We start from the raw sequence: 25,186 nt of genomic DNA, 5'->3' as shown, positions 1-25,186 counted from the left end.
TGGCTAGATGGTCTGACACTGAGGCCTGGTCTACACGACAGAGTTAGGTCGACGTCAGCTGCCTTATGACAACCTAATTATGTCAGGGTACACACTAAGGAACCAAAAACCAGGACACTATTCCAAGCCTGCATTTCCCAGCAACATTGCACTCGAAATAGTTTTCTCTTAGCTTTATCTCAGGGCTCAGGCTTTGTCTGCTTGGCTTTCTCTCTCTGCTTTGCTCTTGTTCTCTCAGTGCCTGTGTCTGTCTCTGGTGCGTCCACACACACACAGATACCCTTCAAAGCCCTAGTCCCTGCATTTCAAGTCCCTTGGGCCACATGATTCAGCTTCTATACCCCATGTCTATGGGCCTGTGTTTTGTTTCAGTCTGCTGATTATGATGGCTTTTTTGCATTGATTCTAAATGGAGGGCAGTGGTCAGGCCTGACCCACCATAAGGTTTACTCCAAATCAAAACTATATTAATAAGGTTAAGATTCCGTCTTGGGTATTTTTAGCAAGAGTCATGGACAGATTGTGGGCAATAAACACAAATTCACAGAAGCCTGCGACCTGTCTCTGACTTTTACTAAAAATACCCTGAGGATGGAGGACAAACAGAGCTTTGCTGGGGCTTACAGCTGCTGCGGCAGGGGCTGGCTGCTGCTGCTCCAGCCCCAGGGAGACTGACCCAGCCCCAGCCGCTGCTCTGGCAGGTTGTGGACCGCTGCTCCCGCGGCCCCAGGGCTGACCACTGGTCAGCTGTTCTGGCAGCCACTGCTCCAGCAGCCCCCGGGGATGACAGCTGCTCCAGCCCTGCCACAGAAGAAGTCACAGAGATCCCAGAAAGTTGCAGAATCAGTGACATCTGTGAAGGAATTATAGCCTTAAATAGTAATGACAGATCTGGTTGCATTTTAGTGTTCCCTTCCCACACTGATGGCTAATGGGGTCAGGGGCCATTCTGACACCTGGGAACACTGCAGGGAAGGGACACACCTGGGCTGTGAATTGATTGGGTAGTAGCTGAGGAGTTGCTATATTGGCTCTGTGCCCACCGAGGATTGCCCTTGGTATAGGCAAGTCTGAAAGCCACATTTTTTTTTCCATCGGCATCCGTTTTTGAAGGGGACCGGTGACTTTGGGTGTCCCAGGTTTTGTGTGTCCAGCTAGAGACACCTCACTGGGGGCTGACTTCCAGAAAGGGTCAAGCACCATTTCTGTCTTCCTGTCTCAGGGCTGCCAACTCTTGTGATTTTTTTTTTTTAACCACAAGTCTCATGATATTGGGCATAGGCACCAACTCTGTGGGTGCTCTAGGGCTGGAGCACCCATGAAAAAAAAAGTGGGTTCTCAGCACCCATAGACAGCCTCGCGGGTCAGGGCCTCCCCCTCCCGCCCACTGCGAATCAGCTGTTCCATGGCATGCAGGAGGCGCTGGGGAGAGGGGGAGGAGTGGGGTCAGAAAGAGGCAGGGCAGGGGTGGGAAGAGGTGGGGCAAAGTGGGGGCTTGGAAGAAGAGGTGGAGTGGGGGCAGGGCCTGGGGTGGAGCAGGGGTCGAGCACCCTCCTGGCAGCTCAGTAAGTCAGTACCTATGAGATTGGGTGATTTTTTTTCCTTAGAGCCCCAGCTCCAGAAGCCCTGTGATTCCATGAGGAGCTCAGGTTTCTTTTTAAAAAATTAAGTGACATTCTAGCCCTGATGGTAGCAGAGAAAATATGAACCCAAGAGACTCCAAAGCAAGGAGGCAAACAAAATGAATCTCAAATATAGTTTCAGTATCTTCTTTAAATGGCAGAATTTTTCAGAAAAAAATCTCATGAGTTTTAGGGGCTCATTCATGATATTTGGACGTTGGTCCCTTGTGCTAGAACAGAAGAATGAGGAGGAAGAGACCTTAGCTCATTAGGACAATGACAGAGCTGAGAACAGAACCCCGGTTCCATGAGTGTCTATCTCATGACCTACCCACTAGGCCTCATGGCCTCTCAGCTGGCAGCATGCAGTGAGCCCTGCTAGCACAATGTGGCATCGGTCTGTGACTAGAGAGAGAAATAAAACATCATTTCTTCTCATAGAAAAGCCACGTGTCTGATTTTAACTCTTCACATTCAAAGACGAGTCAGCAGTTCCATACTAAAAGATCAGTACAAAAATCACACCTGGGTATATGTGAGCAGGGAGCCCATCTAATCTGGGGCTATTTCTACTCCAGATCTTTCTGATGGAGCCAGGGGAGGAGCCGGGCCCCTTGGATGCAGAGGAAGGGGAGAGTCTGCAAGGAATTTGCACAGGTGAGGAGTCTGTTAAATCAATTTGGAAACCAGGGGTGGGGGAAGGAAGTGGCTGGGATTTGCACCAAGGCCCAGTGAGCCCTCCCCCCAGTTCTGCCCCATCTCACCTGGTCAGGTTTGCCCCAGCAGTGGCCACATCCTCATGGCTTCCCTGACCCACAAATACACCACTCTACTGCTCCCTTTTCTGAGTATTCAGAATGTTACATGGAAGCAGATCTGGTCCTTCTACTTTGGGGGATTTGGTCTCTAATTTCAGATCATATCGTTATTTATTTCTGCTATTCCCCCTTCCCAAGGATTCTTTACTTCCCAACGTAAGGAATGACTCGGAATTTTGCCCCTTTATTCCAGCAGAGGATGGGGCAGTGAATGTAAAGGAGGAGAATTGTCCGCAGGGGGCGGTGTCGAGAAACTCCAAAGGGAATGTTTGCCAGATTCCTGAGCAGGTGGTGCCCTGTGAGAGTTGAGGCAGCTCAGGTCAGGAAAAGATCCCAGTGGAAGAGGCACAGGGCATAGCCACTTCCCCTGGCAGAGCTCTCAGGCAAACTAAAAATATTGAAGCCCATCAGAGAATCAGCCCTAGTCAGAAACCCTATAACTGCCCTGAGTGTGGCCAAAGCTTCAGTGTGAGCTCAGACCTTAGTAGACATCAGAGGATCCATACAGGAGAGAGACCCTATAAATGCCTTGAGTTACTTGGTAAGATGACAGATCAGGGCAAACAGTTTCACAAGCTCTTGAGTTTTATTTGGGATTTTGTTTTAAATGGGTTTGTTTTTCTAGGTAGGCAAAAAGGTTTAAAGTGATAAAAGAAAGAGAGTGAAATTCATAGAGCTCTTGGTCTTTCAGTTTCCAAACAGAATCAGGATGTGTTGTAGGTGTCAAGATCTTAATAAAGGATGGAGTTCCAACCATCGGATGTGTCCTGACAATCTGATTGCCCATGGAGTCATTTGTCTTTCTGCTCTCACTGCACTCCCTGCCTGAGTAGACTGTCGGTCTCCTGGCTGTTACGCTGTTACGTGACACGAATTGCATATGGTTAGATATTAAGCTGAGCTGGGAATGATCAGGGTCTGGATGGATGCCAGAGAAGGCTGTGAAAGGCACAAGGGGCGGTGACTTGGGGCAGTGATCCATTCTTAGATCAGTAAGTAACAACCTGCTCCTGGCACTCCAGTTGTTGACCCGTGTTTCCCAAGGTAGGAAAGCGAAAGCTAACTCAGCTCTACTCCCTGGATGCACCAGGGCTGCCATGGCCCTGCAGCGCCAGCGTGGGGTTGTTTGTTCGAGCTGCCAGGGCCCCTATAAGATCCCGGTGATATTTAAAGGGTGCAAGCACAAGTTCTGCCGCTTCTGTGTCACCCCCTTCAAGGGGGAGTCGGGCACAGCCACCTCCTGCCCCCTGTGCCACAAGGCCCCCAGGCATGGAGACGACAAGCCCCAGGGGCAGCCAGGCAGCAGGGCAGATGAAGCTGAAAAAATCCATCTGGAAGTGGGCGAAGAGCCTGAGGTGGAGTGGGAGTGCGGGGAACACCAGGCGGTTCTGGATTTGTTCTGCACAGAGGATCAAGCCCTCATCTGCGTGAGCTGCAGGGACTGCCAGGCTCACCGCACTCACACCGTGGTTCCCATTGAGGAGGCTGCCCAGGAGTACAAGGTAGGGAGCTGCTGTGTCTCTGCTCTGCGACTCTGCTGTTCAGCCTCTTCCTGCAGCTGGCAGAAGTGACGGTGAAATTCAGCACAAAGCCCAGGCACCACTTACACGAGAGACCTCCTGACCCACACGTCTGGCCTGCACTGCGGCCAGCCCTAGGGAGGGACACGGAAGCCTGGCTATAGTACCCATGAGCCAGGAAACGTGTGCCTGAGAAATACTCGACCCTGCCTCCTCTAACTGCGCTCCCACCAGGCCTGTGTCCTCTTCTTACCTTGGGTTCCATTGTTGTGTGGCTGGACCAGTGATGGATTCCCGCATGTGGCAACAGGGCCTGTGCCCAGGGGCCCTGGCCAATTTGGGGCCCCCAGAAAAATCTCGCTCCCTGCTGTGGCCCTGGGGCACAGAGCGTCTCTGGTCTTAGGGCCGCAGAGGAGGTTTTGGGGTGGAAAGGAGTGAGCGGGGGATAGGGCTGCGGGGAAAGGGGTGGAATGGGGTGGGGCCATGGGGGAAGGGGTGGAATGGGGCAGGGCTGTGGGTAGAACACTGGTGGAGCTGTGGGTGGAACAGGGACAGGGCTGCGGGGGAAGGGGTGGAATGCGGTGGGGCCACAGGCGGAAGGGGTGGAGCCGCAGACAGAAGGGGTGGGGCGGGACCATGGTTTCTGCACCGGGGCCCCCCAACTTGCTCCAGCCCAGGGCCCCAGAAGACCTTAATCTGCCTCTGGCCTGGACGCTGTGTGATCATAAAGATCAAAGCCAGAAGGGGACACCAGATATCTAGTCAGACCACCTGTGTATCCTAGGCTACCAACAGCTCCCAGAACCCGCACTCTAACCCATCTGCTGAAATTAGACCAAAGTATGGCAGCCACTGGTGCCAATTAGGGAGTCTGCAGGTGCTGAATGCCCCCCTTCCACTGGGCTTTTGCACTTCTTCAAAGTTTAATAGGCAACGAAGTCGGGGGCAGGAGGGGTGGGCAAGGCCACTTTTAAGCAACTGAAATTAGTACAGCTGCTGCTGGAGCAGTCCGGAGTATTTCTCTGGCTGAGTGGTTACAGTGCCATTGAAATTTGACTGGGCTGCCCCTGCCTACAGCAGCGAGTGCTTCTGTGACTTGACGCATGGGCATTCTGCCGAGACCATTACTCCCGGCAGCACCAGCTCATGCGCCACATGGGTGAGAGAGAGGGGAGACTCCTGGGACGGGAAGAAAGTTCCTGCTTCGGGGTGGGGTGGGGACCAGAATTTGCCCCCTCGCCCCCCAAGAAGTGCCTGAATTGGCACCACTGATTTCAACCCCCAGGAAACTAAGCTATTGTGTACCACAAGTAGAGAATAGGAGGGACCAAGGTGCAGCACTGCTAAGGCCCCTGCAATAGCCAGAAATTGATTAAGTGAGATATATCTAGATGATCCTGGCAAGCAACCCATGCCCCACACTGCAGTGGAAGGTGGTGATGGCTGCGAAAGTGAGTTTATGTATAAATTAAAATAAATAAATTAATTCATGCATCGATTTATGCAAAGGCTTATTGTAAGGGTGTCAATTGTGGTGTTGTGTGTGTGTGTGTGCATGCATGCGCACATGCACAACCATTGCACACCTGTTCTTCTGATGCAATGCTTTTGGACTTTGCCTTTGCAAATTTGGCTCCCAAATTATTGCAAATATCTGCACGTCATGGTATCGCCGATGTCCCAGTCTCTGAAAGCCTGCATCACAGCTTCTCCTAAGGCAGCGGGGGTCATCAGGCAGAGCAGACCATGCTGCTTATTTCCCCTTGGTGCTCTTGCTTTTCATCAGTTTAAACTGTGCTGTGCCCTTAGCCTGTGTGTGGTGATTTTCTATGATTTAAGGAGAGCTCACTACCTGTGCTTTTCTTGCCAGAGGAAGCTGCATACAGCGGTGGAGCTCCTGAAAAAGCAGACGGAGGAAGCTTGGGAGCTGAAATACCAGGAGGGAAAGAAGACAGCTAACTGGAAGGCAGGGTCCCATGGTTTTAACCATTCACAAGCCTGTTGCAACTGCAGGATTTCCGGGGGTCCTGGCAAATGTCCGCAAGGAGGAGGCTATGTCCCTTTGGTATTAGCCATGCATGAGGGCAGATGTAGTGCCTGATTTTTCGGTGGGGTTTAGCATCCCTGGCTCCCACCTGGCTGGGTCCCCAGCCCTTCTGGGAATCAGCCCCCACCCCACCCCCTAGCAGCTCATAATACGCTCCAACCCAGTAATTGTGTAGCATGTTCTCATTCTCCAGGTTCTGCTGCCATCATGTGGCCATTTGATGTCATTGCTCTCCAGTTAGCACTTCCTATATAAGTTTTCCCGCTCCCCACGGCAATGGCAAGATACCAATATTACTTATTTGTATCTTTATAGCACCAATAAGCCACACCCATGATCAAGGCACCATAGCGCTAGGGTGCTCTCCAGACAGGGTACTCTCAAGGTCCCTTCCAGCCTTACATTTCTTTGATGCTCTGATAAGAGAAAGCCCTTGCCCCCAGAGAATTTAAAATCAAAATAGACATAGGGTGGGAGTTGAAGCAAAGGCACGGAGATTTTCCCAGGGTCACCCAGTGGCTCGCCGGTGGAGTAGAGAATAGAATCCAGAGGTCCCGAATCCCAGTTCAGTGCCTGATAGGGACACAGGACCGGAAGGAACCTCCTGGGTCATTGAGTCCAGACCTTTGTTATCACAAGACACCCCATCAGAGCATCCTGTTCGTAAACTGTCTAAACTCCATCTGCAAACTGGTCAGGTTGTTTGCCCCCACTGCTCTTACTGGGAAGCTGTTCCAGAGCCTTGCTCCTCTGATGGTTAGAAACTGCTTCTTCCCATCCACCAGGCCCAGTGATTCTCAACATGCATGCATAGACCAGAAACGCAGATGCAGCTGCATCTCCGTTTTGTTTTGTTTTTAATTAAAAATACTGGTAGCTGAAAACCTGTTTGTCAATCGTAAGAAGGGAAGTGTCAAGCGATGCCGAGCAGGTGTTGCTGTGTGCTGAGAAGGGGCTATTTTCTGTAGTGAAGCACATCAAGGGAACCTAGTAACTCACTCTTGATTGATGGGGGAAAACATCCCAGGTGCTGTGTAAAGAGATGGAATCCCTGCTTGATGTATAGTTTGGAGCAGGTTAAAACTGCACAGCATGGAGAAAGGAGCAAGACACTTAAAATCCCATAAAATTTCTAAATTCTATATTTGCTTGCTCCACAGCTAGGGCTCCTATGCGCTGTGATAAGCAATTATTAATAGTCTTTGGGGCTTTAATATGTGATGTCCATCCCAATGCAAAAAAAAACAAGCACAACACCTGTCCACCACTGGACCCCTCACGATGGCTTTGATTACTATGCCATATAAAGGTTTTTAATTAACACTGCTTGCTAGTAATACAGGAGACCCAACCAGGCTCAGGGGCCCCTGTATGGTCTAGTGTCTAGAGCAGAGGTTCTCAGACTGTGGGTCGGGACTCCAAAGCAGGTTGTAACCCTGTTTTAAGACTTGATGGGGCCCAGGGCCAAAGCCAAAGTCCGAGCCTCATTGCCCAGAGCCAAAGCTAAAACCCTTGGGTTTCAGCCCTGGGCAGCGGGGCTCAGGTTAGAGGCCCCCTGGCTGGGGCTGAAGCCCTGGGGTGGCAGGGCTCTGGTGGGCTCAGGCTTCACAACCCCTCCTGGGGTTGTGTAGTAATTTTTGTTGTCAGAAGGGGGTTGCAGTGCAATGAAGTTTGAGAATCTCTGAGCACTGAAATGAGGCTCTGGAAAACCTGGTTTCTATTCCTGGCTCTGGCTTGCTGGGTGACCCTGACCTATCACCTCCCCACTCTGTGCCTCAATTTCCCCATCTGTAAAACAGGGGTAATGATACCAACCTCCTTTTAGAACACTTAGAAATCTACTGATACAAATTGCTAAACAATAACACCTAGCTCTTATATAGCACTTTTCAGCCATCGATTTCAAAGATAAGAACTGCACATTACTGTGCTGGACACCATCCATACACTGTGTAAGCGACAGCCCCTTCCCAGAGAACTAACAATCTAAAGAGTCAAGACACACAAAAGGTAGAGGAGGAAAGAGAGGCAGAGGTGAAATGATTTGGTTGAAGTTGCATAGCGGCTAGGTGGCAGAACAAGAAGTAGAGCCTTCCAGGACTATCCACTGGGCCACGTTGCATTGCTACCCTCTTTACATTTATCCCTACCCCAAACTGGGTGATATTTTTCTGTGGTTGTTTTCAATTTTTTTTTACCTTTAATGAAGGAGAAGACGCACTATCAGAGAACGTGCATCGAGATCGAATTTGAGAAGCTGCACGAATTCCTGAACGAGGAAGAGGAGCGGCTCTTGCGGAAACTGAGGAAGGAGGAGAAGGAGACCCTGAAGCAGCTACATGGGAATATAATAAAGCTCTCAGAACAGAGCTCGTCTCTGCAGAAGCTCATCACGGAGATAGAGGAGAAGTGTCAGCAACCGGCTGCCGTGTTGCTGAAGGTGAGAGACTCCCCCACCCTGTCAATCCATGCTGAATTACCGGGTATCACACACCATTGGCATTGGATCTAATGACCAAGGAAGAAATAACTATTTCAGTTTTATTGTTACCTAAATAATAAAATCCCAGGCTGGAGGGTCCATCTGCTCCAGAATTTCTCTTGCTTTTGTTAGAGGAATGTTCCCATGCGCCTCGCAAGAGCTGCCATGTGATCATCCTCCATAGGATCAGTGCTGCTGATGAAAGATTGCTAGAGAATTGCTGCTCTTCTACTCCTTCTCTCGCATCCCCTGTGCAATCTTCTGTAGACGTCCATGTGTCTACAGCTGCTCTGTAGTTGTGCTTGCACAGCCTCCTCTGCCCACAGGCCCACGAGATCCAATATCTCCTGTCTGCTCCAGGCGGAAGCACATCTGGAGCATGTAGTCAGCATGGTCAGCTGGGCAGTTGCAGACAACAAGGGAGAGGTGCTAGGTGTGGTCTCCCAGCTGGGCAATCAGGAAAAAAGCCCTTCAAAAATACACAGGAATTTCAAAGGAGGTGGGGTGGCTTTGGGTCTCTGTGACCCCTGAGCAGTGGAGTTCACAGTTTTGACCAGAGTGGTCACTGTCGGGCATTGTGGGATAGCTGCTGGAGGACTGTTAGGGTCAACATAGGTCACGCAGTGTCTACACTCGCACTGCTTTGATCATGGCTCACCACAGGGGCATGCACAGGGGAGGGAAAGCAGGGGCATGGGCCCCCCCAAAACCTGTATGTCGCTGCAGCCCAGGGAGGGAGGAAGCAGCAGGGTGGCTGGCTGCTGGCAGAACTCCTCCTCCCTCCACCCATACAGCTGCTGCTTCTCCTTCCCTGTTGCTGGAGTCCCACATGTTGGGCTGGATGAATGCACTATAAGGTGGGTAGAAAGCTGGATAGATTGTCGGGCTCAACGGGTAGTGATCAATGGCTCCATGTCTAGTTGGCAGCCGGTGTCAAGTGGAGTGCCCCAGGGGTCGGTCCTGGGGCCGGTTTTGTTCAATATCTTCATAAATGATCTGGAGGATGGTGTGGATTGCACTCTCAGCAAATTTGCGGATGATACTAAACTGGGAGGAGTGATAGATACGCTGGAGGGGAGGGATAGGATACAGAAGGACCTAGACAAATTGGAGGATTGGGCCAAAAGAAATCTGATGAGGTTCAATAAGGATAAGTGCAGGGTCCTGTACTTAGGACGGAAGAATCCAATGCACCGCTACAGACTAGGGACCGAATGGCTAGGCAGCAGTTCTGCGGAAAAGGACCTAGGGGTGACAGTGGACGAGAAGCTGGATATGAGCCAGCAGTGTGCCCTTGTTGTCAAGAAGGCCAATGGCGTTTTGGGATGTATAAGTAGGGGCATAGCGAGCAGATCGAGGGACGTGATCGTTCCCCTCTATTCGACATTGGTGAGGCCTCATCTGGAGTATTGTGTCCAGTTTTGGGCCCCACACTACAAGAAGGAGTTGTAAATTGGAGAGAGTCCAGCGAAGGGCAACAAAAATGATTAGGGGTCTAGAACACATGACTTATGAGGAGAGGCTGAGGGAGCTGGGATTGTTTAGCCTGCAGAAGAGAAGAATGAGGGGGGATTTGATAGCTGCTTTCAACTACCTGAAAGGGGGTTCCAAAGAGGATGGCTCTAGACTGTTCTCAATGGTAGCAGATGACAGAACGAGGAGTAATGGTCTCAAGTTGCAGTGGGGGAGGTTTAGATTGGATATTAGGAAAAACTTTTTCACTAAGAGGGTGGTGAAACACTGGAATGCGTTACCTAGGGAGGTGGTAGAATCTCCTTCCTTAGAGGTTTTTAAGGTCAGGCTTGACAAAGCCCTGGCTGGGATGATTTAACTGGGAATTGGTCCTGCTTCGAGCAGGGGGTTGGACTAGATGACCTTCTGGGGTCCCTTCCAACCCTGATATTCTATGATTCTATGTTGCCTTTGCCTCCAGCCCCTAACTCACCTCAGTGAGGTGTCTGCCGCCCATTCGGGGAGGCTAGCCCCCGGCCCACCCCTTCTGCCCAAGGCCCCGCCCCTCCCCCTTCCCCTCCAGAACCCCTGAGCATCCCACGTGGCCACCAGAAACCCCTGCCCAGCCCTGGGCTGCCCGAGTGCTCCCAGCCTTGGAGTGCCTGGTGGCGCAGCCCCAGCCCCAGAGCACCAGATGGCATGGCCCAGCACCCCCAGCCCCAGCGCCCCCGTCTCCCAGAGTGCCGGAAAGCGCAACCCCAAGGCCTGGCGGCCCGAGCACCAGCCCCAGCCGCTCTGAGTCCCAGGCCGCAGGCCAGCCAACCCTACTCCCAGCCCAGGCCACAGGGGGAAGAGTGGGAAACAGGAGGGGCCTCGGGGAGGGGGGCCACACCTGGCTGTTTGGGGAGGCTCAGCCTCCACTGGCCTGTGATACATGCCACCCATGCTTGGGCATGCCGCTGGCTCACCGCTGTTCAGGGAGGTGGTTTCATTGTGTTGCCATAAAGGGCCGCTTACATTGACCGGAGACACGTGCGCAAATAGGTTTGATGCAAGGCGATGTCCATTGGTCTAACATAGCATAGACCAAGCCCAAGGTCTTCCTGTGCAGTGGTACAGGTGAATGAAGAAGGATATTTTTGAGGTTAAAGCACTGGCGCAGGACTCATGAGACCTGGGCTTGATTCTCTGCTCTGCCACAGATCTCCTGTGTGCCCCGGGGCAAGTTACTTAATTGGCTCTCTTTGTAGAATGGGGTTAATACCAGTATAACCTGACTGGTTTTTGCAAGAGTAAATTCATTGGGTGTGATCCTCAGCTGGTGAGGATTTTGAGTTTCACTGACGTCGGTGGAGCTCCACTGATTGTCACCAGTTGAAGAGCTGGTCCATTAATATTTATGAGGTGATCAGACATTAGGGTGATGGGAGTCCTTCTATGAAAACAGGGGCGGTGGGTATCACAGGCCAGGGGAGGCTAAGCCTCCCCTAACCCAGGCTGTGGCCCTGCCCATGCTCTGCCCCAAGGACCCGCCTCCCTCCCCCGCTCCCTTGAAGCTGACCGGGGCTCAGCTCCAGCCAGCAGCCTGGAGCTTGGGGCTCAGGCTGGTAGCCCAGGGTCAGGGGGGCCAGGGGCCGGAGTGGCTTGGGCCAGCCGGCAGCCCGGGGTCAGGCCAGTGGCCCAGAGCAGGGAAGGAGTTTGGGGCTCCAGCGGGTGATGGTGGCAGGGCCTCAGGCAGAAGGGGTAGGGCCGGGGGGCTCGCCTCCCCGAAGGGGGAGTTCATGCTCTGCCCATGCCTACAAACCTGATGCATGCTTTCTCTACTCCATCTATGTGCTGTATATGGAGTGTCTAAAAGCTCTTAGGCCCAGCTTCTCAAAGGCATTTAGGTGCCTAACTCCCAGTGGGTCTTAACCACTTACCCAGAAGTAACACATTTTCAGCATAGGAACAGAGAAGGGAAGCTGGGAGGTTGGTGTCCCTGTAGGGGCAGAGTTAAGGTTATTTAAGAGCCTTTAACAATGCTTTTCCACACTCTCATATATGTGGGAGCTCAGAAGACCTATAGAATGAAAAGTTATCGTTGAGTTTTACAGTTCAAGGAAGTTTATGATGCAAATAGTGTGAAAAAAATCAGTTAATATTGGTTTCCTTCTGTCACTGCAGAATGTGAATTCCTTTCCATTTTCTCCTTTTAGGATGTGAAAGACACATTGACCAGGTACTTTTTGTATTGACTCCTGTTACAAACTTTGCATAAATGTTTGTTCTGAGCCAAGGAGTGGTAAGTTGGGCTGTGTTCTTCTTAGGAGTGAAAATATTCAAGTGCAGGAACCTGAAGCTGTGTTTACTGAACTGAAGAATGTATACAACATTCCTAGCATTGATATTATTGACATTCTAAGGAAATTCAAAGGTAAGTGAAGACTGTTCCTATATTCAGGTTCCCAGATGTTTCATGATCCTTGCACCATGGAATTTGCCATGAAATTCAAACCTTAACCTCAGAACTGTTCTCCAGACTATCAGTTCCCATTTAAAAAAAATTAAAAACAGCTCACATGATTAGCAAGAAAATATTATAAATTCAATCTGAGGGTAAACTGAAGCAGTGATTTTTGCCTGAGTCTGCAGACAGCATGACTCAGTAGCTCTAAGAGTAGGGAATTGCTCTTATTCATCTCAATGGAGTGTCGACTCTGAAACTTAATGGTAGTAATATAGGCGGTGACATTACCTATTTCACTGCCAAGCATTTTGCACAAAAACATCCAGCTAATGTTGGCTTGCTTATCCCACAATACCAAACTGCCTCCTGGTGCTTAAAGCTCCAAGTTCCAAAGCTTTCAGCTCCCTCTTTTGAACACCTTCTATGTTGTCACCATTGGAGCAGAGCTCTGCAGCACATTGTGAACTGAAAAGAGCTGTTCTTGGTATGTTAAGACAATTCTCATATAGGACCTGATCCAAAGCCCACTGAAGTATATGGGACTCTTCCCTCTGGCATTGGATGGGGCCCCAAGCAGAACTGGTCTAAGTAACGTAATACAGGGCAAGAGAAAGGAAGGAGTCATATCCTCATTTTTACAGAGGGAAACCTGAGATGCAGAGTTTAAGTGACTCACCCATGTCACACAAGCAGTCTGTAGTAGATCTGTAAATTGAACCCAGATCTGCTGGCTCCTTATCCACAAACCCAACTTTCCTTTGCTCCCTGCCACCCACCACAGCCCAGTTTAGCTTTCATGACTCCTACTCTATGTAGCTGAAATATTAATGGAGAAGCAATTTAATTTCCCTTTAATCACCATGACCAATCCTTGCCCCTGGCAATGACTCTGTGACATTTTCTCTCTTTTTTCCCCAGTGGATGTGACTCTCGACCCAGACACAGCTCACCCCAACCTTGTCCTGTCTGAGGACAGGAGAAGCGTGACACACAGAGGCATGCGACAGGAGCTGCCCAGCAATCCCGAGCGATTCGATCCTTATATCATGGTGTTGGGCTCCAGGAGGTTCACGTCAGGGAGGTGTTACTGGGAGGTGGAGGTGGGAGACAAGGTGGAGTGGGACATAGGGGTGTGCAGAGAATCTGTGGGCAGGAAGGGGCAGGTGATATTATCTCCTAGCAATGGATTCTGGAGAGTTTGGTTGAGGAATGGAGATAAATACAAGGCTCTGATCTCCCACCCAACCCCCCTCACTGTCAGTGTGCGGCCCAGCCGGGTGGGGATTTTCCTAGACTACAAGGCAGGCGAGATCTCGTTTTACAACGTGACAGACAGGACCCATCTGTATTCATACAGCGGAGCCTTCTATGGGGTTCTACGGCCTTTCTTCAGCCCCGGTCTCCATCGGGGAGGTGAAAACACTGCTCCGCTGACAATCTACTCGAAGTCTCTGGGCTAGCTTCAATAGGAATCAAAGACACACACATGGAAGGAGCACCAAGTCAAAAAACTCCTCCCTCCACCAATACCTCCCCCCACTCACACTCTCTCCTCCTGATGGTGCTCTGCTCTGGCTCCATGGGGAAGGGGCCATTGTGGTGGTGAGGAATGCAGGAGTAGATTTGGTCCCATGTGGCAGGAGATGGTGAAGTGGGATATGGATTATGTTGATTGCCCAAGGAATTTCTGGGGGAGGAAAGTAGCCATGAAAAAATATGTAGCAAAATGACAACTCATTTGGCTAACTTTTAGAAAAAGTGACTAATCAAAAAAAAAAAAAAAAAACCCAACCAAAGAAAAGTTGGTGACAATTTTACCCTCTTTTTTTAAATCACAAGTTTTATTAAGTGTTTTTTACCAAAATGTTGACATTTGAAGCAGTTTTGACCAGCCCCATATGTGACTGAAAAACACAGGCTGTGGGGAATTCAGAAAAATGTTGTCAAATTCCCCCCTTTTTTTCCTTAAATCAAGCATTTGAATTTTTCATTGCAGTTTCAAAAGCGGCTCTCCTGATCAATGATTTCTGGGGTGCCTCATTTTTTTTAATGCCGAACCAGAGATGCCTTAAAGCAGCCATACTGTTTTCAGAGGGAGGCTAGCTGAGCAGCCCCTTTCCTGTATTTTGGGCACTCAAAATCAATTGGGGCACTCAAAATCAAAGGTACTGAAATTTTAGGCACTGATCCTGTGAACACTTAAGCACATGCTTAACTTTGTGCAAGTAGGTAATGACATTAGTGAGTCCTGCAGATAACTTCAGTGGGACTGCTTACATGTGCAGAGTTAAAAATCATGCAGTGGTAGAGACAGGAACGTAGGGCACTAAAATGGAATGATAAGATAATGACAGTGAATGATGCTAGGAACACAGGGGAAATGCCACACAATGAACCCTGAAATTATTGTTTTTCTTGATTGTGCTGCTGAAGAGAAAAAAAAATCCAAAGGCTGCCTTTAATGGCAGAACATTAGATCTTACATATGTGTATGAAGCTACCTTTGCTAAGGAGCTGGCTCATTCCACAAGATTTTGCAAGGGATCTGCAGATGTGTCTAACTTCAAAGCCTAAAACTACAGGTGATCAAAAATAAGAGCTATTCAAATAGTTTTCAGAATAGATTCCCTTTAAATTTCAGTAGGAATTGTGTGGCTAAATCCCGACTGTGCTTTAAAAAAATCTCAAATATTGTTTTCTAGAGGTACAAGCCTGTTCAGCACTGAGATTGAAGATTCATCACTTAAATTTACTTAAATCTTCCACCATTTAAAACTTGCAGTACTCAGGTTTCTGGACTAACAGCATGCTCATTACCAGTCTGATCCTCTGAATCAACAGAAAGACTGCTATTGTCCATCGGGTTTGGAAGAGACCTCGAAACTAATTCACCAGAGACTTGAGCAATAATTTTTGTGTGTATATACTGTAAAAATATTTAAAATGATGGGCTGGCAATAGGCAAAATAAACCACAGTTAAAATTGTTGTTAAATTGTGGTTCAGTGTTAAATTCTGTGAAATCAATGAAAAATAAAATGCATAAATTGTTAACACTTTGCATCTGCCATTATCAAACAAACATTTTTACGTGGATATCTTGGGGGCAAAGAATTAATGTCATATTTTATAAGTCATAATTTCTTTAGACCAGTGGAGCTCAATCTTATTTCATAGGAGGGCCATATAAATCCAAGTACAACCTTGTGTGGGCCAAACAGATTCTACATATTTTAATAAGATTTAAAGTCCCCCATATTGATTTATATTTTAAGTTTAGTTTGTTTCGTATGTATTTAGATAGTTTTCTTCTATATATAGTATTGTCTATTTAATGACAAAACACTAATGAATTGGCCGTAAGTATATTGTGTTGAAGCAGGCTGTGGGCCTTATGTAATGCTCTGGTGGTCTGTGTATGGCCCGTGGGCCATAAATTGGGCACCCCTGATTTAGACAGTGAGGGTAATTAACCATTGGAACAATTTACCCAGGGTCATGGTGTTTGACAGAGAAGCCAACAGGATGTGCTCACCTGCCCTGATATGAGAGGCTTTTTAGCTGCTCTGATCCTGTGTAAGAAATGCAGCACCCAGGATACAGGCATGCAGCCACACATAGCTGTAAACAAGCAGAAAGGGAGAAACATCATGGAATTTGACTTACCCAAATTAGCATAACAAAGGTGGTGACAGTATCATAATACTTAAGCATGCATACAAGTGTAGTTAGTTTAAGATTTTAAGGCTTTTTGTAAGTAGTACTTAATGATAGTTTAAAGTAGGTTTAGCTATGTCAAGGTTCCTCCCCCACTCTGAACTCTAGGGTACAGATATGGGGACCTGCATGAAAAAAAAACCTCCTAAGCTTATCTTTACCAGCTTAGGTCAAAACTTCCCCAAGGTACAAAATATTCCCCCCCGTTGTCCTTGGACTGGCCGCTACCACCACCAAACTAATACTGGTTACTGGGGAAGAGCTGTTTGGACGCGTCTTTCCCCCCAAAATACTTCCCAAAACCCTGCACCCCACTTGCTGGACAAGGTCTGGTAAAAAGCCTCACCAATTTGCCTAGGTGACTACAGACCCAGACCCTTGGATCTTAAGAACAATGAAAAAGCATTCAGTTTTTTACAAGAAGACTTTTAATGAAAAATAGAAGTAAATAGAAATAAAGAAATCCCCCCTGTAAAATCAGGATGGTAGATATCTTACAGGGTAATTAGATTCAAAAACATAGAGAACCCCTCTAGGCAAAACCTTAAGTTACAAAAAAGATACACAGACAGAAATAGTTATTCTATTCAGCACAATTCTTTTCTCAGCCATTTAAAGAAATCATAATCTAACACATACCTAGCTAGATTACTTACTAAAAGTTCTAAGACTTCATTCCTGGTCTATCCCTGGCAAAGACCAGCATACAGACAGACACAGACCCTTTGTTTCTCTCCCTCCTCCCAGCTTTTGAAAGTATCTTGTCTTCTCATTGGTCATTTTGGTCAGGTGCCAGCGAGGTTACCTTTAGCTTCTTAACCCTTTACAGGTGAGAGGAGCTTTCCTTTGGCCAGGAGGGATTTCAAAGGGGTTTACCCTTCCCTTTATATTTATGACAAGCTAGAAATCCAAAATGGAGGACTCAGGCTGAAGAATCATAAAGTATCAGTGTTGGAAGGGACGTCTGGAGGTCATCTAGTCCAGCTCCCTGCCCAGAGCAGGACCAATCCCCAGCTAAATCATCCCAGCCAGGGCTTTGTCAAGCCTGACCTTAAAAACTTCTAAGGAAGGAGATTCTACCACCTCCCTAGGCAACGCATTCCAGTGTTTCACCACCCTCCTAGTGAAAAAGTTTTTCCTAATATCCAACCTAAATCTCCCCCACTGCAACTTGAGACCATTACTCCTTGTCCTGTCATATGCTATCACTGAGAACAATCTAGATCCATCCTCTTTGGATCCACCTTTCAGGTAGTTAAAAGCAGATATCAAATCCCCCCTCATTCTTCTCTTCTGTAGACTAAACAATCCCAGTTCCCTCAGCCTCTCCTCATAAGTCATGTGTTCTAGACCCCTAATCATTTTTGTTGCCCTTCGCTGGACTCTCTCCAATTTCTCCACATCCTTCTTGTAGTGTGGGGCCCAAAACTGGACACAGTAGTCCAGATGAGGCCTCACCAATGTCGAATAGAGGGGAACAATCATGTCCCTTGATCTGCTGGCAATGCCCCTACTTATACACCCCAAAATGCCATTGGCCTTCTTGGCAACAAGGGCACACTGTTGACTCATATCCAGCTTCTCGTCCACTGTAACCCCTAGGTCCTTCTCTGCAGAACTGCTACCTAGCCATTCGGTCCCTAGTCTGTAGCGGTGCATTGGATTCTTCCGTCCTAAGTGCAGGACTCTGCACTTGTCCTTGTTGAACCTCATCAGATTTCTTTTGGCCCAATCCTCCAATTTGTCTAGGTCCCTCTGTATCCTATCCCTACCCTCCAGCATATCTACCACTCCTCCTAGTTTAGTGTCATCCGCAAACTTGCTGACAGTACAATCCACACCGTTCTCCAGATAATTAATGAAGATATTGAACAAAACCGGCCCCAGGACCGACCCTTGGGGCACTCCGCTAGATACCGGCTGCCAACTAGACATGGAGCCATTGATCACTACCCGTTGAGCCCGACAATCTAGCCAACTTTCTAGCCACCTTGTAGTGCATCCATCCAGTCCATACTTCTTTAACTTGCTGACAAGAATACTGTGGGAGACCATGTCAAAAGCTTTGCTAAAGCCAAGGAATAACACGTCCACTGCTTTCCCTTCATCCACAGAACCAGTTATCTCATCATAGAAGGCAATTAGATTAGTCAGGCATGACTTTCCCTTGGTGAATCCATGCTGACTATTCCTGATCACTTTCCTCTCCTCGAAAAATCCTCTCCGTGATTTTTCCGGGGACTGAGGTGAGGCTGACCGGCCTGTAGTTCACAGGATCCTCCTTCTTCCCTTTTTTAAAGATGGGCACTACATTAGCCTTTTTCCAGTCTTCCGGGACTTCCCCCGATCACCATGAGTTTTCAAAGATAATGGCCAATGGCTCTGCAATCACATCCGCCAATTCCTTTAGCACTCTCGGATGCAATGCATCCGGCCCCAAGGACTTGTGCATGTCCAGTTTTTCTAAATAGTCCAGAACCACTTCTTTCTTCACAGACGGCTGGCCACCTCCTCCCCATGCTGTGCTGCCCAGTGCAGTAGTCTGGGAGCTGACCTTGTTCGTGAAGACAGAGGCAAAAAAAAGCACATTAGCTTTTTCCACATCCTCTGTCACTAGGTTGCCTCCCTCATTCAGTAAGGGGCCCACACTTTCCTTGGCTTTCTTCTTGTTGCCAACATACCTGAAGAAACCCTTCTTGTTACTCGTAACATCCCTCGCTAGCTGCAACTCCAGGTGTGATTTAGCCTTCCTGATTTCATTCCTACATGCCCGAGCAATATTTATGTACTCATCCCTGGTCATTTGTCCAATCTTCCATTTCTTGTAAGCCTCTTTTTTGTGTTTAAGATCAGCAAGGATTTCACTGTTAAGCCAAGCTGGTCGCCTGCCATATTTACTATTCTTTCTACACATCGGGATGGTTTGTCCCTGTAACCACAATAATTGACCATTAGCATACAGGAGATTGGGATCCAGCCTGTCTCCGGGTCTTCTTTTAGCATCTCCAAAAGACAAGCTCCCAAACAACTACCCTCCACTGACTGACTGTCCCCACAAAGCTGGGGCGTGGGAGCCAGGGTCTCTTCCCCATCCAGAGTTTCCCTGGCCATAAGGGGAGATGGGGGAGGGAGCTGGGGGCAAATCAAGCAGAGGCGTCTGTGCCCACAGCCCCGGAGACTGAAATACACCAGGCCCCTGGGGCAGATGAGCACATCCTGCTGGCTCCTCTGTCAAACACAAAGGGTCCCCTGAGCTGAGGAGGAGGCGGGGAAGAGAGTTACAGTGAAACAGAGAGGGGAGCATCTCCTCGCCCAGAATTGGATCTTGTCCCTGGGCCCCTAGCAGGGAGTTTGTAACATCTGGTGACTCAGGCTCTCTGTTCCCAGGCAGTGAGGGGTGGAGCAAGACTGGGTAGTGATTAGAAGGGAGGGGTGGCTGGGAGTCAGGACTCCTGGGTTCTATGCCCAGCTCTGGGAGGGCAGGGGGGTCTAGTGGGTTAGAGCAGTGGAGTCAGGACTCCTGGGTTCTATGCCCGCTCTGGGAGGGCAGTGAGGTCTAGTGAGTTAGAGCAGTGGGGGGCAGGGCTGGGAATCAGGACTCCTGGGTTCTATGCCCAGCTTTGGGAAGGCAGGGGGGTCTAGTGGGTTAGAGCAGTGGAGTCAGGACTCCTGGGTTCTATGCCCAGCTCTGGGAGGGCAGTTAGGTCTAGTGGGTTAGAGCAGTGGAGTCAGGACTCCTGGGTTCTATGCCCGCTCTGGGAGGGCAGTGAGGTCTAGTGAGTTAGAGCAGTGGGGGGCAGGGCTGGGAATCAGGACTCCTGGGTTCTATGCCCAGCTTTGGGAAGGCAGGGGGGTCTAGTGGGTTAGAGCAGTGGAGTCAGGACTCCTGGGTTCTATGCCCAGCTCTGGGAGGGCAGTTAGGTCTAGTGGGTTAGAGCAGTGGAGTCAGGACTCCTGGGTTCTATGCCCGCTCTGGGAGGGCAGTGAGGTCTAGTGAGTTAGAGCAGTGGGGGGCAGGGCTGGGAATCAGGACTCCTGGGATCTATGCCCAGCTCTGGGAGGGGCAGTGGGCTCTAGTGGGTTGGGGCAGGGCTGGGAATAAGAATTCCTGGGTTCTCTTTCCACCTGTGCCACTGGCCCCTCTGTAACCTGGGTCACTCTGGGACAGTTTTCATCTCTAAACATTTCACATCATACCCCTTCCTTAGGGGATGATTGTTTCTGTGTATTTTTGGTTTAAAACTTGTAAAAAAGGAGAGAGGGAGAAAAGACCAGAAAAACCGATACCTTATTTCTATGTCTCAAGTGGGAGAAGTTCTTCCCCCAGTAGTCTCCCCTCAGCCAGACATGCCTTTCACCCCAGATCAACCCAGGCTGCTCCCCTTGCAAACTCCAAGCCCCTCCAGCTCTGCATTTGCACTGGCATAAGTCTTGGACACATCCACAAATATGATGAAAGTACCTGCCTTTGAAGGTTCTTCCTGCCAGCTGGGTTCCTGTCTGAGTGGGGGCCTTAAAGAGACAGGAGAGCCTGGCAGTACTAACATTGGCCTCCCCCATCTTGCCCTAGGAGGGGACGGCTACAAGGAGACTGCAGGGGAGGCAGGGATTCTGGGGGGGGGGACACGGGACCAGGGGTTGGCTGAGGAATCCTGAAAAGAAAAGGGACGTGGGACCGATGGGGACGTGGCCAGTGATGATCAGACAAAATCTTAACAATGGGTTCCCTCCTCACTCCACGAGGAGGTTGTTGCCCACCCCCACCCCCAGGGACTCCTGCCCCATCCAACCCCCCCATGTTCCTTGACGCCCCCCCAGGACCCCTGCCCCATCCACCCCCTCCCCGTCTGCCCCCAGAACCGGGCAGGAGGGTCTCGTGGGCCACCGTAGGGGTGCCCACCCCACCCCTAAGAGCCAGAGGCACCTGCCGGGGGGCAAGGTGGGGAGCCCCGGCGGTGCTTACCTAGGGCAGCTCCCAGGAAGCATCTGGCAGGTCCCTCTGCTTCCTAGGCTGGAGCACCCAAGGGGAAAATTTGGTGGGTGCAGAGCACCCACCGGCAGCTCCCCACCCCACCCCCAGCTCGCCTCCGCCTCCTCCCCTGAACGCACGGCCCCGCTCTGCTTCTCCAGGCCCCTGGCTTCCCATGAATCAGCTGTTCGGGGGGAAGCCTGGAGGGCTGAGAAGCAGGCAGTGGCTTCCAGCTCAGACCGAGGGTGGCGGAGGTGAGCTGGGGCAGGGAGCGGTTCCTCCTCACGCCTCCCCCCCACCCCGGCCCCAGCTCCCCTCCGCCTCCCTGGGCCTGAGCGTGAAGCCCTCACTTGCTTCTCAGGGGGGCGGAGAAGCAGGGCAGGGTGGCGCGTTCAGGGGAGGAGGCAGAGGTGGAGCGGAGGTGAGCTGGGGCTGGGGCCGGGGGTGGGGTGGGGAGCTGCTGGTGGGTGTTCTGCACCCACCAAATTTTCCCCTTGGGTGCTCCAGCTGGAGTCCACGCCTAAGGCGTCACTTTGAGCTGGTTAAATTTAGAAGCCCTTTTAGAACCGGTTGTCCCTTGCAGAACAACTGGTTCTAAAAGGGCTTCTAAATTTAACAACCGGTTCTAGCAAACTGGTGCGAAAGGGCTCCAGCTCACCACTGGACGTGGCCCCAGGAAGCCCAAATCCCATTTGTCACCAACCCAATGTAGGAGTGTCCACCGAACGGGATTCACTGATATAAACTAAATTGATTTGAAAACAGATTAAGGAGAGGGCTGCATGGGAAGTGAAGGAGGGAATCAGCATTCACACAAGGGTTTAATGTGCTTTACCTTCACACCTTTAGTTAATCTGGCCTGATTTCCCATGCAGATGACCCCTCAATTAAAACCAGTGCAATTTCTGGGGGTAGACCAGCCCTGGGACGGGCTATCTCTAGCATCAGGGGTAGCCCTGTTAGTCTGTATCCACAAAAACAACAAGGAGTCTGGTGGTACCTTAAAGACTCACAGATTTATTTGGGCATAAGCTTTCGTGGGTAAAAACATCTGAAGAAGTGGGGGTTTTACCCACGAAAGCTTATGCCCAAATAAAGTCTTTAAGGTGCCACCGGACTCCTTGTTATCTCTAGTTTATTCATTTCACTGGTTGCTACCGCAAGAGGGCTCTGCTTATTGCTGCATATGGGTGCAGGCAGGGAAACATCCCTGTCTTGTTTGCTGGCTGGTGAACTTCCTGGGTCAGACGCTGCTGCTCAGCCTCCATTGTAAGCCGGGGGGAGCCCGGGCTGAGCTGTTGGTGCTCCCCAGCTCGCTCTATGCAAGCCCAGCCCGGGTGGGGACTTTCTGCGGGGGCTGGAACCAGCCCCGGGCTCTGCCGCCACCAGCCCCTGAGCCTGCAGGTGAGGGGAGAGACCCGGGGAAAGGGCTGGGGTCGGGCAGGAAAGTGACTTTGCACAAACGGCTCAGGGAGGCTCAGATCTTGGCAGATTCCCAGGGGCTCCCCCTTGTTACTGCCTGGAGGGCTGGGAGCTGAGTTAACAGCAATTGAGCTGCTGTCTTCAGCTGTGGCCCCACTCCAGGGGTAATAATGGCGGGGGGTATGAACAGGGCCCTAAATGTCTCTAATTTTTTTCTCTATTGGGGGTAGAATTGTCAGGAAGGAAAGGGGTAAAAAATAGGGGTGGAAAAGTGTGTGAAATCTGATTGCATCATCTCTGCACAGGTAGGGAGGAAACAGAGAGGGACGAGTACTGGATTTATTCTTTACTGAGGGGTCCCTTCGAACTCCATGGTGATGGGGAAAGTCTCCCCCTTATTAAAATTTTGACTGGAATGTGTTTGATCCATCAGATGTGCCGGATCTTAAGCCACTTGGTGCCTTTGTGTGACTGTTTCCACGTGACCCCCTTTCTCGTGAATATCGTGACACCCCCTGAAAAGACCCACATGGATCTGTGGGAAGGAGTGGGGACCTTTGCGTTTTTGTAATCTACTTGGCTCTAGTGAGTGGCTCCTGAACATTCAGGTTTTGGGGGGATATTTGTGTTTGTTTCTCCAATACACTCATATCTTCTTAGCTTAAAAAAATCTTTTGCTGAGGGAGGGGGAAAGGTTTGGGATTTAGGCAGAACCTGTGTCATCTGGCCAGGTCAGGACACCTCTTAGACTCGTGGTGATGGCCCAGGGGTGTAATGGTGGATCCCAGGAGACACGATGGTGTAGCTTGCTCTTTCCTCTTCTTTCACACAGCCATTGTTGTGCTTGTACTTCTCCGCAACAAAGCCTTTTCTTTTACGGACCCCCAAAGGGAATGATGGCTAGACTAGCCCATCCTCTCGCTATTTTATCCACTGGGTGGGCCTGGTTTTCAACACACCAATTTTGGTTCATTTACTTCTGGTCTCTCACTTTTCTTGTTTACCAGGCATGATCTTAACACAGTCCTTGAGTAATATCAGGAGGCCGTTTTGTTTGGACTAATGCAGTCCGTCTGTCTGTCTCCCCTTTGCACCTTTTCCCATTAATATTTGTTATTGGTTACTGTCATGGTTCATTAACTTTCACTCATTTTTTACAGGTAAGGTCACAATTAGGGTAAATTTGTAGGCTCAATTATCACAACTTCTCTTTGGTTCCCAGGAATGCTTTCACCCCATGCAGTCCCAAAAACTCTGGGTAAGCATCCTCTGTGGGTGTTGCTTCCCCCCCAGGACTGTCTGTGAAGTAGGAAGGTGGTGACTTTCTATCCTGTGAGGGGGTATAGAAATTTTAAGAATCCTCTAGGTCCTCCATCCACCTCGCACTCCTTTGCTTTAATCACAACTCCTCAAATGTTGTTATAAAATCTCTTCAGGATTTGGTTCACATCTGCTCACTGTCTTGAAACTGCAGGGATTTCTGGGTTTGGAGGAAACATAACTTCCGCTGAGCAGCAGAGAAAGGAAAAGCCAGTTCCTGCCTCTGCCTGGTCTTCACGCTGCTGGGGGAATGTCCTGCCCTGGGGACAGTGTCGGGGGATCCCCCAAAACGGCTCCTTTGATTCTGCTCTTTTCTAGAGTTTGCTTCAGAGATTTTTTTTTTTTTTTTTTTTTTGTGTAACTGGGAGGGTTTGCAAATGTCCTGGTGGGTTTAGTCCTGTGGGAGGGGCCAGGTCTGCCCTGTAGTGAAGTGACCCTTTTCCCAACATTGCAGAGTCCAGAGTGTGTGTCTGCAGGGAAAGAGCCTGGGAGGAATTGGGGTGTGAAATGGACTAACACCCCTTCTGGAACCTGCCCCATCGCCCTTCTCACCCTGACAGGCTGCAGAATCACGTCCACGTTCGCTGCAGATCGTCCCTATCTGCTGGGAGACAGGGCAGGGAAATGGCTTCCGCACAGCTGGTGCAGGATGCAGCACTGCTCACTGAGGTAGGGGACTTCCAGGGAGCTGCTGAAGGGTTTGCCCTGGAGAGGGGAGGGCAGGGCAGGAAATACACAGAGGGAGGGAGTAGGAGGTGGGGACAGGGTGTGAAAAACCTGCTGGCACTTCATAAAACAGAGGGGGAACTTCTATTCTGCCCATCTGTGGAACAGGAAACAAGTCACTTGACCTGGCACTGAAAAATGTATCTGACTCCTGCTAGTCACAGCCCTGAGGTGACTAGCCAGCAGGCTGATGAGGGGAAGCACCAATGAGACCATGGAAGAGATCCCACCTCCCCACATTAAGCCACTGAGGTTGCTGGAATTCTTACTGGGATGCTGTCCATGGACTGTACTTAGGGGCTCCATCTCCTGTCTGTGTGTCTATCTAGTTGCCATGTGATAAGGTCTGAAGCAGTCTGTGTGGGGAACTCTGTTACCCTACTCCCCACGAGGTTCCAGTTGCCCCCGCCCTCAATTAATAACTCCCCTGAAGCCTCTGCTACTGCTGAGTTTCACAGTGGGCAGCAGCAGGAGAGAGAGAGCTTCTGGTCAGGTTCACAAATGCCCACAGAGCTCTGAAGAGCAGCCTGGAATTGACCAGCAGAGATGGCTGCCTCTTGGCAGACTGGGGAAGGCAGCCTTAGGGAGAAGTCTGAATCATTTTTTATCCTCCGGACTGGTTGGGAAGAGCATTCATTTTTTT

General features: G+C 49.9%; 2 protein-coding genes across 2 annotated transcripts in view; both read left to right on the top strand.

Moving 5' to 3' along the window:
- Nucleotides 1-25,186, top strand: part of LOC144275014 (uncharacterized) — a 45,544-nt gene that overhangs the window by 11,065 nt on the left and 9,293 nt on the right. The gene's annotated exons all lie outside the window — the stretch shown is intronic.
- Nucleotides 2,210-15,450, top strand: LOC144274324 (E3 ubiquitin-protein ligase TRIM39-like). The gene is made up of 8 exons (XM_077833066.1): nt 2,210-2,279; nt 2,844-2,981; nt 3,485-3,942; nt 5,831-5,926; nt 8,217-8,447; nt 12,140-12,162; nt 12,251-12,357; nt 13,309-15,450. The coding sequence occupies exons 1-8, from the start codon at nt 2,210-2,212 to the stop codon at nt 13,848-13,850; spliced, it is 1,665 nt and encodes a 554-aa protein (XP_077689192.1). The 3' UTR covers nt 13,851-15,450.

The sequence above is a fragment of the Eretmochelys imbricata genome, chromosome 14 (assembly GCF_965152235.1).
Source record: "Eretmochelys imbricata isolate rEreImb1 chromosome 14, rEreImb1.hap1, whole genome shotgun sequence".
Classification (NCBI taxonomy): Eukaryota; Metazoa; Chordata; order Testudines; family Cheloniidae; genus Eretmochelys; species Eretmochelys imbricata.
Note: the sequence above shows the minus strand (reverse complement) of the source record. Positions and strands in the feature narration are given on the sequence as shown.

Coding starts and splice junctions, on each gene's coding strand:
- LOC144274324 (XM_077833066.1), top strand. CDS start 2,210: ATGGAGCCAGGGGAGGAGCCGGGCCCCTTGGATGCAGAGGAAGGGGAG. Junction 3,943..5,830: donor AGGCTGCCCAGGAGTACAAG/GTAGGGAGCTGC, acceptor TTTTCTTGCCAG/AGGAAGCTGCATACAGCGGT. Junction 5,927..8,216: donor AGAAGACAGCTAACTGGAAG/GCAGGGTCCCAT, acceptor CCTTTAATGAAG/GAGAAGACGCACTATCAGAG.